Source organism: Phlebotomus papatasi, chromosome 1, assembly GCF_024763615.1.
Source record: "Phlebotomus papatasi isolate M1 chromosome 1, Ppap_2.1, whole genome shotgun sequence".
In the NCBI taxonomy this organism is placed as follows: Eukaryota; Metazoa; Arthropoda; class Insecta; order Diptera; family Psychodidae; genus Phlebotomus; species Phlebotomus papatasi.
Window position 1 is genome coordinate 112,087,264 of NC_077222.1, and position 13,448 is coordinate 112,100,711.

Consider the following 13,448-nt stretch of genomic DNA (forward strand, 5'->3'; position numbering starts at 1 on the left):
AATGTCATGCCCCTGGTCAATATATATATATATATACATAAAATAATTTTTACTTTGTAAAGATATTTTTGAAACTGAATGACGAATAGAAACCGTATATATATATATATATATATATATATATATATATATATATATATATATATATATAGAATACTATTTAAATATTATTCTATTTCGCAATTTTCTCGCTATTTTTTTTTACAAAAATTGAATATCTCATTACCCGAATGTCGGATGACCACCAAATTTTCACCACTTGTAGATCTCGGTCCCAAGAACAACATATCTCTCGGAGTATATGTGAAGTAGAGACAACTTTTCTCTTATTAATTATAGAGTGGAGTCATAAGTTATGGTTAAATAAGATTATACGATAGAATCAAGCACTTGTTGTGGGACATTGAATTATACCATTTGAAAAATACATTTGTCTTGACCGTTCTGATTATATCTATATATGGTATAGACCTGACTTTTCGTACCAAAGCTCTTAATGATTTGCACATTGTGCCGTGTATTTTGTAAATATGTTTTCGAAATTGTGTATAATGATCAGCGCACAATAACTTTGTTTGTAAACATCTTTTGCAAAATTTTCTATAAAAGCGAGAGGGATGACTAGATCTAGATCTCATTTACTCTCATTGAAATATCAAAAACATGTTTACTAAACAAAAGTTATTGTGCGTTGCGCATAAGAATGAGCAAAATGACTTGAGACAGGATTCACTTATTATTATTGGAATGTCAAACATAGGTTTTAAAAACAGTTTATTGTGTGTTGCGCATAATCAAATGTTCGGAGATACAAATAAGAAAAGATAGTGGTCATCCTAGAAATTTCAACTAAAATACTTGTTTATAAATTTTGATAATTAGTATGGTATAGACATGTTCAGCGCATGGATAGAAAAAGATTCCTCAGAAAAGCTATGCAAGCCATTGTGAGCAGGCGTCGACCTCGAGGCATACCTAGGACAAGGTGGCTGAATCAAATTCAGAATCTTGCCTTGGAACGCCTTGGGATCGAATCCGAACATCTTCCTGAAGTGGCGGAGGATCGACAAGCATGGGCTGCTAATTTGGATGTCATGGGCCCGCGACCTCAATAGAGATAAGCGGTTGAAAATGAATAGATAGATAGATTGTATAGGGAGCATGGTACGATCTGTGGGCTGCAGACACCTAGGCTCTATTTGAGCCCCTTATGTCTACCCAACAAACCTTACTCCAATTCTTTTAAAACGTGGCTGAACTGCAGAATATCCTGAGCTGCCGCTCTTTTGATATCCTCCAGTGTCAGCACTTCTTTCTTAAAGATCTGAATTCTCTGGCTTGAGAATTTGGAACAAAAACATAAAATGTGTTCTACTGTTTCCAGACTCTCTCCACAACCCCTGCAAGCTGAGGTAACGTCTACACCCAACTTTGCAAGATGTGAATTTAGCCAGTGTCCTGTGTAAATTCCTATAATAACCCTCAAGTTCCCCCTGTTAAGATTTAACAAGAGTTGAGATCTATTTAAATCTAATCCATCTATTACGGATTTCGCAAAACTACAGCCTTTTACGTTATTCCAAAGTGCTGTATGCTCTATTCCTGTAATATATTGGAAGTAATCTTTCCGTAATTCTTTCTCAACTCCCAAGACTGGTTCAGGGCCTATAAAGTCCTGATATACACCAATCTTCGCGAGTTTATCTGCTATTTCATTTCCTATAATATCGTTATGACCAGGACACCACAGAAGAATAATATTATTATTCTCTGCTAATCTACAAAGATTAGTCCTGATCTCCTTAACAATTTTAGATGTTATAATACCCTGATATGGCGAGGAAAGTGCCTTTTTGCTATCAGAGATAAAATAAATATTTTTTCCTGTGGGATTTTCGTCCACTAACATATTCGTTGCAATCAGAATAGCTCCGACTTCTGCCAAGAAAACTGTTGTGAACCTTCCCATAGAAAAATAAAATTCATCACCTGTATCTAATCGAAATAAACCTCCTCCAGCTCTCTCCCCTTGCACTGACCCGTCAGTGAAGATTTTAATGTCATCTTCACCTGCTACTGATGACAGTGCATTAAAGAGAAAGGAATTTTCTGTATTTAAAAGTAAAGTACAGTTTGGGATCTCAGCGAAACACTCTGGTGATGTAGAGTCACTAGGCATTTCTAGAAAAGGATATTTGTTAGATATCTCTTTCAAGGCCAAACAGTGCCCTACAACACTGCCTTTCAGTGTCCACAAATCGAGATCGCGTAATCTTAAAGCCCCCTTTGCAGCTTCCATTTCAATGAAAAGTGGAAGAGGCGGTAAACCTAATAGTATCTCTAAAGCAGCTGTTGGAGTCGATCTTATAGCACCCGTGATTGCGATGCAAATATGTCTCTGAAATCTGGTTAAAGTATCTTTGACGCATTGCAAATTTACCCTAGGCCACCAAATCACAGCTCCATACGTCACAATAGGCCTGATCATCACGGTATATATAAAATACACCATTCTTGGTGATAGACCCCAGGTTTTTCCTATAATTGATCTGCACTGCCAAAAACTGCGAAATGCCTTATCAATTTTTTCGTCCAAATGTTTATTCCAAATAAGCTTCTTGTCAAGGATCAAGCCTAAATATTTGACTTCATCCTTAAGATCGATTTCATTATTAAATAAGATAGGTTTTTTAGTTATTTTAATTTTCCTTTTACGCGTGAAAAGTACCAAATTGGTTTTCTTTGGGTTGACAGTTAAACCAGTGCCTTGACACCATTCTTCAACATGTCGGAACGCCGCTTGCATTCTACCACAAATTGTTTCATAATCGATACCGCACAAAACAATTGTGATATCATCAGCGTATCCAATTGTGGAAAAATAATTATCATTAAGCGTTTCAAGGAGATCTTCAACGGCTAAGCTCCACAAAAGGGGTGATAATACCCCTCCCTGTGGACAGCCTCTATGAATAGAGGCATTAACCGTTTGATCTCCAGCTGTAACGCTTATTTTCCTGTTAGTTAGAAGAGCAGATAACCATCTTCTAACTGTTTCGGGTATACCCTTTCTTTCAGCTGCTTTATTTATAATATCATGGCCTACTCTGTCGAAAGCACCCTCAATATCTAAGAATGCTCCTAATGATAGTTCACCATAGGACAAGGCCTTTTCAATTCTACCCACTACACTATGTAACGCGGTTTCTACGGATCTGCCCGATCTGTACGCGTGTTGACTAGGATGTAGTGGATTAGTTTTTAAAATATTTTCCTTAAGAAATCTCTCACAGATCCTTTCTAAGGTTTTAAGCAGAAAGGAGGTAAGACTTATAGGTCTATATGATTTAACTTCACTATAATCTGCTTTTCCAGGCTTGGGAATGAACACAACTTTGGCTTCTTGCCATAAACTAGGGATGTAACCTAAAGCAAGACAAGCTGTATAAATATCCCTTAACAGCTCCAGGAAAAGTTTTTTACTATACGTAATTCTTTGAAATAATGCAGGAAAGATGCCATCTATTCCCGCTGATTTAAACGGCTTAAAACTTTTAAAAGCCCAAAGTATTCTATCCTCAGAAACGATATCTTTAGCAATTTGCCAATTATGATCAGCCGCACTATACTCCTTCACCACATTCTCAGAATTAATAGATAATGTGCTATCAGGAAAGTGCGTCTCAATTAGCAAATTTATCGATTCTGAGTTATTTTTGCAAAAGTTCCCATCCGGTTTTCTGAGAGTACGATCTAAACCTTGGGATTTACCAGCAAAGACCTTTTTGATCCTTGCCGTCTCCATGGTAGATTCAATACTCTCACAGAAGAGACGTTTTGCAGTACGTTTTGATTTTCTTATTTGCCTTTTATAAATCTGTCTTGCAGAATGCACTATATGAAATGCTTCTTCTGTGTTAATTTTCTTTGCTAATTTTTCCATTCTACGAATAGTGCTTTTGATCATATCCAATTCCTCATTCCACCAATGTGGTTTACCAACTTTGGTATGAGATAAAGGACATGCGTTCTCAAAAGCATTTTTAAAAGCCTCTGTTAAAAGATTAACTTTCAGTTCGACATCATCTGCACATTTGACTGATGATTGGTCAATCTCTGAAAGTTTCTTATCCAACAGTTTATTAAAAATGGCCCAATTTGTTTTCTTTGGATTTCTATATGACTTTTGCACGATTTCATCAGGTTTCAATGTAAATATCAACCAACGATGATCCGACAAGGTTTCTTTATCGGATACGTGCCATCCGTTTATAAAGGGCAGTAAGTTAAAAGAACATAGTGTTACATCTATAACTTCCTGTCTATTTTTAATGACAAAGGTAGGTTTATTACCTCTGTTGCAAATTTCAAGATTATGTTTTGAAATATAATTTAATAAATTACTTCCTCTGTTGTTGATATCGGAACTACCCCACACTATGTGATGAGAGTTAGCATCAGCTCCAATAATCAATTCAAAGTTATTATTTTCGCAGAATTCTACTACTTTTTTTAATTCAGCTGAAGGGGGAGGATCTTTGGAATCGTATGGCAGATACACTGAAGAAACTATGATATTCAGCTTCTTTCCTTGTATCGTCTGCACAATCTCGATTGTGGTGATGTCTTTGCCGCTGTACTGCGGCAAAAACGTTGCATTAATGTTTCGGGAAACAAAAATGCAGGCACGCACTTTATCCACCCCCTCTGCATGTAAAAATTTTCCGTATTTCATATCAATTCCCCTAACATGTCCCTTAAAAGTCCATGGTTCCTGCAGGAGTAATATGCAATTTTTCACCGTGGATATCTCCTGACAAACACATGCCATGGCATCCCGTGAACGATGCATATTACCCTGCAGGAAAAGAATTTCATCATTTTTATTTTTATTAATCATGATTATTAGTATAACAATTAGATTTTATAAGTGGTCCAAAATTTCCGCTAGGAGTGAAAAAGTATCTGATCTCCGTATCAGCTTGGAAAATTTTGAACACACATGCAAAAATCATAAAACTTTTTTGGTGCGCCATAAAGTGTGGGACGGTACTGTGCCGATAAAAACAATTGAAAGGTTTCCCCTTCTGTGTTTTACCCATCGACACTACATGACTTTTCCACCACTTTTCCACGACTGCACTCTGTAAATTCACTAATTTTATAAACTTTAAATCACTGTTAACCGGTAAGGATTCTTTCATGTGAGTGAAAACATCCTTCAGCGGTAGGGACAATTGGACAAACAGACTCTTACCTGGAAGCAATACGCCTACCAAAGAGTCCATGTACTGGCTGTCCAGTCTTCCTTCCTCCGCATATGAGGTGCTCCTGCTTTCCTCAAAATCCAGTGCCCGGATTTCGACGTTGTCCTTCGTTGTCTTATGTAAAAGACATACGATATAGCACTTTAATGAACATAAGCTCAAAGAAAGGAAAGAACCTTGTCTTGCATATATCTCTAAAACGCCAGAAGTTAGACAATTGTGTGACTTGTGGTGTTCAATTGTGAGAGGCCCCACAATTACCGCTATCACAACAATTCTCCTCGCGAATTGACAGAGAAAACGCAGACAAAATCCCTTTTTACGCTCAAAAAGAGCACCTTCCCCGAGGTTCCACAACACAGGTGTATTCACTGTATCCACTGTTGGCCTATTGCACAAAAACCTATGCAAAATCAACAAGATACACTTAATTTTCACATAAAATACTAATCACTCGCACAAAGACACGTCTTTATCACCCGGCCGCCCAAACCGGTCCCCAAAGCGAGAGGGATGACTAGATCTAGATCTCATTTACTCTCATTGAAATATCAAAAACATGTTTACTAAACAAAAGTTATTGTGCGTTGCGCATAAGAATGAGCAAAATGACTTGAGACAGGATTCACTTATTATTATTGGAATGTCAAACATAGGTTTTAAAAACAGTTTATTGTGTGTTGCGCATAATCAAATGTTCGGAGATACAAATAAGAAAAGATAGTGGTCATCCTAGAAATTTCAACTAAAATACTTGTTTATAAATTTTGATAATTAGTATGGTATAGACATGTTCAGCGCATGGATAGAAAAAGATTCCTCAGAAAAGCTATGCAAGCCATTGTGAGCAGGCGTCGACCTCGAGGCATACCTAGGACAAGGTGGCTGAATCAAATTCAGAATCTTGCCTTGGAACGCCTTGGGATCGAATCCGAACATCTTCCTGAAGTGGCGGAGGATCGACAAGCATGGGCTGCTAATTTGGATGTCATGGGCCCGCGACCTCAATAGAGATAAGCGGTTGAAAATGAATAAATGAATGATAATTAGTAAGACAAATTAACAAAAAAATCTTTCACATTTTTTTAATTGTTGATTAATTTTTAAACATCGTCAGTAAAATATTTTTCGAAAAGTTCTTTTTTGTCATTCTTTGAAATACTTGACAAAAGTAAAGATTTCTAAAATACTTATAAGTATAGTGTATTGGTCTTAACCTATGCCACTACCCTATTTTGTGATTAAAGAATTTTTGGAGAAGTTGTTGAGCTTCTTCAACTTGTCGTCTCAATTCCGCTAGTATGTGTCTTCCAGAAATAATACTTCAAAAAGTTGTTTACATGTGAGAATCCTTGAACTTTGAACACAAATATATTTATTATTCCATCAATCCTATATAGTGTGTAAATGCTATTGTATCTGTAAAATTAACACACATTTTTTCGCTTCACAAAGTATTCCGCGTTATAGTTCAAAATTAAGAATGAAGAAGCGATATCGCTGCACAGTCATTGGGGAAATGAATTAAGGAAATGAGAATAAAGATGTGAAACATTTCTATAAAAGTGAAAATTAGGACGGGATGCTCATGATGGGGAGAATATACCAAAGAGAGTGAGAAAGAGAAAGAAAGAGAAATACAGAGAATCATTGAGAGAATTGTGTGTGAAAAAGGGGGCGGCATGTGAAATTGAGAATGAGAATTAAGTGTGAGGATGGTAATCTAATTGCATTCATATAATTTGTTGTCTTAATTGCCATTTTCATGAGAAAATGACACGATTATATGTACGTATACGTTGTGTCAACCCTTACACGACGATTGGAACATATCTGACACTGACATATATATAGGAACGACGTATATGTTATACTTCTAATCCATCAATTTTTGTTTTCTGTACATGAATATTATGTATCATTTATTTGATGCTATAAAAGTGCTTGTCTATGTTCAGGAGGCGACTTAAATCATTTATGTATTTCACTAAATTATTTTTTTTTCGTTCTAAATACCGTATGAGGGGAAGGGTTCCAGCGCCTGCCAATGTTCATCGATTTGTTAGATTGTATTGGTTTCCAAAATAAAATACATCTTGAAAAATTATTCTTTGGTTTTTAACAATTTACTAATGCAAGGATTCATTGCGTTACTTTATATTAATTCAATAGAACCAATTAAACGTGGTGCACCTGATTAAATGTATATCTATCCGAGGATCAGAGCGCTTGCAATTGAACATGTTTTTATTTACTTCTGTAAATAGTAAAAATCCAAATACACAGAAAAAATGTAATGGATCGCTAATATACTCATTATTATATAAAATAAATACCGAATAGTATATTAGGGATTTTGGGCACTCAATGGGTCAAGTAGTAGAGCACTCTCTCTATGATGTAAGTGCCCCAGGTTCGAATCCCCTTTAGGTCACCAGGAATTTTTCTGGCGTTAAAGGTGTACGGATTGCATCACTGCACTTGATTCCACGGGCATGGGACTGACAACCTCATCCCGTACAAGAAAAAATAATAATGCATGTCTAGAAATCCCCTTATGGGAAGGCCTAGTTCCTTCATGGAATGTTGTGCCAGCATTATTATTATTATTAGGGATTACATTTTAAACTATTTCCGGAGCATTTTTCATAACTCTTTCGTCTCTTTTGGGACTCTGAGTACCCAAAGCAGCATATGAATGTTCTGTGAAAAATAATGTTTTTTTAATTATTCAGAACTGATAAAAATCCTGTTCTTTTGGATGATTACAAACTATATAAGGATGTCCAAATGTAAGATATTTTTTGTAAGACCTCAATTAACTCCTGAGCATAGATATTTTTGATTAAAAAATTGTGAAATTGGCTTGCAGCATATGCTGCGATTCGGAAAGAGTTAATGCTATTATTTTCAATGAAATACATACATATTCCATTGGGAACAAGGAAAAAAAACCGTCCTAGATAATATTGATTATTGGAGGGTCATCTGCAGATTATAAGTCTATCTCTAACCGTTTGACCTCAAGATCTACTCACCTCTCACGGACTGAAATTCTTTTTTTAAGCAGGAAAAAATTTGTTATTGAAAAAAGAAAGGAAAAAGAAATCGCTACTTGCACACTTATGCTAGAATATTTATTAGAATCTTGAGCCTAAATTTATTAAAGAATTGCGCAAAAATGATGGGTAAATCTGAAGTAGTTTCAAAATTCTGCAATATGTTTCTAAACTTAGAAAAATCTTGAAATTATTGACAAACCATTTTGAATTCAATTCAATGTTTGATGAAAAGTATGCATTTTTGCTCCTTTTTTGTAGATATACATATGTATATTTTTGATCTTATGAAATTAGTGTTTACCTTTTCTAACTTAAAAATTATAGAGCTGTAGGTTCGTTTTAATACTAATATTTTCTTTTAAAGAGGAAAAGAACATTTCTGGTAATTAGTTTACCTTGTGTCTTGTGGTCATGAATACGTTGATAGGAGCGTAGAATTCCAATCGATTCTTCTTAAAAATGCCAGAGAGATAATTCTTGAGAGATTTTAAAATTTAGGGCCCATTCCTATAAGTTTCTCATCAATTACAATTGATTTGATTTACACTAGCAAACAATAGCCATCAACACATGAAGAATTTGTAGAATTTTTTTTATTGTACATGGATGTATTTTGTGCAAAATAGGCAACACGATTCGAATGTGAGAGTGTACATAATTCACTGTGTAAATTTTTCATACAATTCATTGAAAATCGTTAAAGGGGGGAAATCTGAAAGAATAAATATCTGAGAATAGAAGAAGAAAACTCTACTGTACAATGATTGTACGATTGTACGAATCGTTTAGCGTTCGCGCAATTTCATAATCTCACCAAGCCAGAGGAATTATTATTTATTTTACACGTGAACAAGTACTATGCATATAAACATCATTTCATAGCTTTACTGCAAGAAAATCTTTCCACTTTTGATAAGATTGCAGGGGCTAAAAGTATATATGTAAATTTTTGTTTTTCATATAAAAATTAATAATCTCTAAAGAATATTTTCATCGCATGCTATTTCCTGCCAGTTAAATGCTTTTAATTAAATCATCCTAATTATTAGCTATATTTCAAAACCAGAATATACCGCGTACATACTTGTATGAGGAGAATTCAATTATATCATGACTAATAAAGTGGACTTACTTATAACATATGTCAATGTGTTGTATTTTCTTAATTATATCACAGCAATTAGCAAGTCTCATTTCAGTCCATGAGTTTGGTAGGGAGAAATGTCCCCTTTTTGACTATTTAACAAAAGTTGAAATCAAATTATTCATCCCTAAAAGGAATCTGTTTAATTCCTTTTTTAGCGAGGACAATATATGTTTCAAAAGACTGTTTTTAAGCATAAATCCCCCATTGAACACAAAAAGTTTACCCGAATTTCAGTTTTAGGAGAGATGCACTTAAAGAACTATAAGAAATAAAAAGGAAGATTTGTTTCATGAAAAAAACTAAATATTCTAAGATTTACTTCTACATTTCATGTTAGTGTTAATTTCGAAATACCCCCGTTTAAAGTAGCCCTAGTTGGCAAACATTTGTCCACAGTTGTAATTACTTTGGGCTTTTTCAAAATGAGCGCTATTTTAAAATTCACATCTCTATGTTTTTTTATGCACTTGTGAAGAATTTCTCCTTGAAAAAACTTTATTCCAGCTGTTATAATTTCCCAAGAGTCATCCTGACTAAAATAAAAGCCGGATAGATTTTCCGTCTTAAGCGTATATTTCTTTGTTATGACATCAAAAGCTGAGCAACCACATGTCCCAAGAAATTTCCTTTGTTTTTATGGATCTTTTCAGATAGTTTTATAAAGACCATCCAATATCTTATACGCCGCTATAAAATAAAACAATTAGTAATTCATGAAAAATTAGACGATTTGGCCAATTAGTGAGCAATCTACCCTATATAATTTTTCAGGGAAGCAAAAGAAAAGAAAAAAAAAAACAACAAAACGTAGATAAATTAAATTGGGAATGATGGAGGTGAGAAAAAGAGAAAAATAACATTTTTAGTGATTCTTAGGAAAATTTTAATTTATAAGACATAAAAACACTTTATACAGCACCTAGCAATAATATTATCACAAGTCCTATATTCTTTAAAACAAGATGTTTATGAGATTGTGTACCGATTTGATGATAAATTTTTGTAGGTGTCGCGTTCCCTGGCGCCTGGTTTGGGTGCTTTTCGTGGCGGTTCGCTGCCTAATGTTTCTGCACAGAATCAAATGGATTCCGAGCAAAGTGTTATAAAAAGCGAAAAGGTTTTTGTACAATTTTCAATTATAAAAGTTTTTTTTTAATACGTATTCTCTGCTCTGTTTACATCTTCTCTTCACTATATATGTTATAATCTATAGTTAATGCTATGTAGATTGAATACTTTACAACTTTTTATTCCTTTTCTTTTGATTATAATTAGCTCAGAGAGGTAGATATTGTTATGTGCTTTCCAACGAAAAGAAATTTTGTACTCTGTTTTTGTATTCTACACTTTAATTGCCATGTAATGATTTTTCTACATATTTTTGTATATCAATGTTTATACACGCTTTTCGTGCTTGTACTATCATTGATGGGAGAAGTTCTAACCATTATGGGTTTTGAAATAAAAGAGTATATAATTGTCATCTCAAACCATTTTTTTTTCAAATATTCCGTAGATGAATATTGTTTACATTTACTTTTTTATGCCATATTTTTTCCTCATTACATATGCTTTAAATTTACATAGAGTTTCACAATAAATTCTGTGACAACTTGACTTCTACCTGCATATTTATTAATTTGTTATAATAATTAATTCACCCGATGAAAAAATATTCAAGTAAATTTTATCTTAATGATGATCCATTTGACAGTAGTTTTGCAACACAGAATAACGTATGTTTTGTAAACATTTTGTTTTGTTTTCTTTATGTGAAACTCACAAACTTTTAAAACGAAACCAATATGTATGAAACCTAGATCTAGTCATCTCGCTCACCTTCAGAGGCAGTCTCTAAAATATGCTTACAAAACAAAACTTATTGAAGCAAATTGCTTAGGCTTTTGCAGGAAAGTCTCTCAAATACGGACATAAAATTCTTCAATGTATAGATTGTGTACGCGTTGGTCATAGAGGAAAGTGTCCATGCTTTGAACAGTCCCTAGCTTTATAATATCTAAATTTTTCCTATGTTTTTCAATAAATCTCATCGCACCCATATTTTAAAAACTAGGGGAAAATGTTCTGTTTTTAAAATATATTGCGCAATCAAATTTATTCAAAAACATAAGAAAAATTTAGTCATTATAAAGCTTGGGACCGTGCAAAGCATGGACACTTTCCCCTACTTGTCCAGCGTGCCCAACACACAATAACTTTGTTTTGTAAAAATATTTTTGAAGTTGCATTCGAGAGTGAGTGAGACAACTAAAACTATATTTCGCTCATCGTTAGTAAAATAAAAGAAAATATGTATGTTTACAAAATAAACTAAAAATCCTTCTTCTGCTCATTATATGATTGAACTTTTTGCCTTATCATTTTCACTATTTACAAAGCAACAGTTTTGATGTTGGAGAAAATTAGCAAAAATATATATGCTGTGCTACACTTTGTGATATCCCATCGGAACAAAAAAGCTCTCAGTCTGTTTGTGGTGTGTGTTGAGTTACAAAAAGTGTCCTATTGAGACAAATTTCTTTTTGGAGTTATTGATAAAATTTACTGCTGTGCTTCAGTGATAAAAATTATTGGATTATGTTGTTTCGAGATAATTCCGTGTGTATTTTTCTCTGACACACAACTACACTCTTTTAGTGACACTTCCTTCAAAATACAATATATTGATACTTTTTTTTTCTATGGGACGATACTACATATCTAGCGATAGCTGTTAATGTGGATATTTCTGCAGATATAATACATATATGTACATGTTGAAAGAGAAAAAAAGACACACAAATTTTCAAACCTATATCGCGTGTTTTATTGTACCTTAGGAAAAATGGCTCGTCATAAATGAAATAATTGACAAATTTTTACGTGCTGTGACAATTTTGGTGGGAAGATTAAAAGATTCGCACAAACAGTGTGTAAATTGAAATATATGGCTCTGAGAAGTTATTAATCGATATGATATCAATTACGAAAATTATCTATTTTTGATTCATCCTCACTATTGATTTTCGATTTCAAGGGAAATATATTTCTCAAGAATTTGTCCTCATGGAGTAAAGTTGATATAATGAATGAAAGCGAGAGTTTGCGTGGAAATTTTAACTAATTCTCTCTGTCTCGGAGTATTATTTTTTGTGTGTTGAACAAAGAGCTAAATAGACACGACATGGTTTAAATATAGTTCTCAGTTATATATCAGGCTTTTCTTCAATAATTTTTCCTATATTTTTCCAATTTTATATATTTTCTCTATTTTCTTCATTTGTAAAAAAATATATTGAAAAGTAATTTTTTCTCGAAAATAACCAATACTTTTCGTTGTTGTCATTGCTGTGGTTGTTGTTGTTTCTATCCTCCCATCCCAATAATGATGTACCTATATAAATTACATATGCTTTTGTAGCGATTTTCGCTTTTGAAAATTCAGGAGTTGTATGAGTATATTGGAATGTTTGACTTAAGCTTGATGTTTTTTTTTGTTGTTGCCTTTTTTCAAATGCTCAATTTTCTCTGTGTATTTTGGTGTAATATTGGCTTTACTTACCATGAATTTGTGTCTATAATTAGGTGGAAGTACAATGATGTTCACAGGCATTATATTCTGAGAATATATGCGCATGCTGCATCAAACACCCATACACTATTATATTTTCCTTTATTTTCTCAAAAAAAAAAAAAAAAAAAAACAGTTCACAAATTCATCATTGGTAACCCCCTAGCTATGAAGATGTTGATAAAAGTTAATTCTAAAATCGATGTTGTATATACGTATGATTTTTGGGTTAGATGAAAAAGCAAAAAAAAATAAAATAGAGAATAGATGAATAGAGAAAAGCAATCTAAATATTTCCACTCCAATAGCTGAATATTTTGCCATACTATTCGTCACTTTGATGATGATTTTCTCTGACTATTGTTTGAAATTTAGAAAGAATTGGATTTGCTATTGCAGAT

The 13,448-nt window shown here is 33.6% G+C and overlaps 1 protein-coding gene across 13 annotated transcripts in view; it reads left to right on the top strand.

The window, feature by feature from the left end:
• Positions 1 to 13,448, top strand: part of LOC129798757 (CREB-regulated transcription coactivator 1) — a 43,855-nt gene that overhangs the window by 7,066 nt on the left and 23,341 nt on the right. For 8 of the 13 annotated variants that reach the window (XR_008751455.1, XR_008751456.1, XR_008751457.1 and 5 more), the window contains exon 2: positions 10,483 to 10,593. The exons of the other annotated variants lie outside the window; for them this stretch is intronic. Coding sequence is in view for 4 of the 8 variants with exons in the window: in XM_055842085.1 (XP_055698060.1) it covers positions 10,483 to 10,593 (111 nt within the window). In the remaining 4 variants the exon portion in view is untranslated. The remainder of the gene's footprint in view (positions 1 to 10,482; positions 10,594 to 13,448) is intronic. 13 annotated transcript variants of the gene reach the window in all.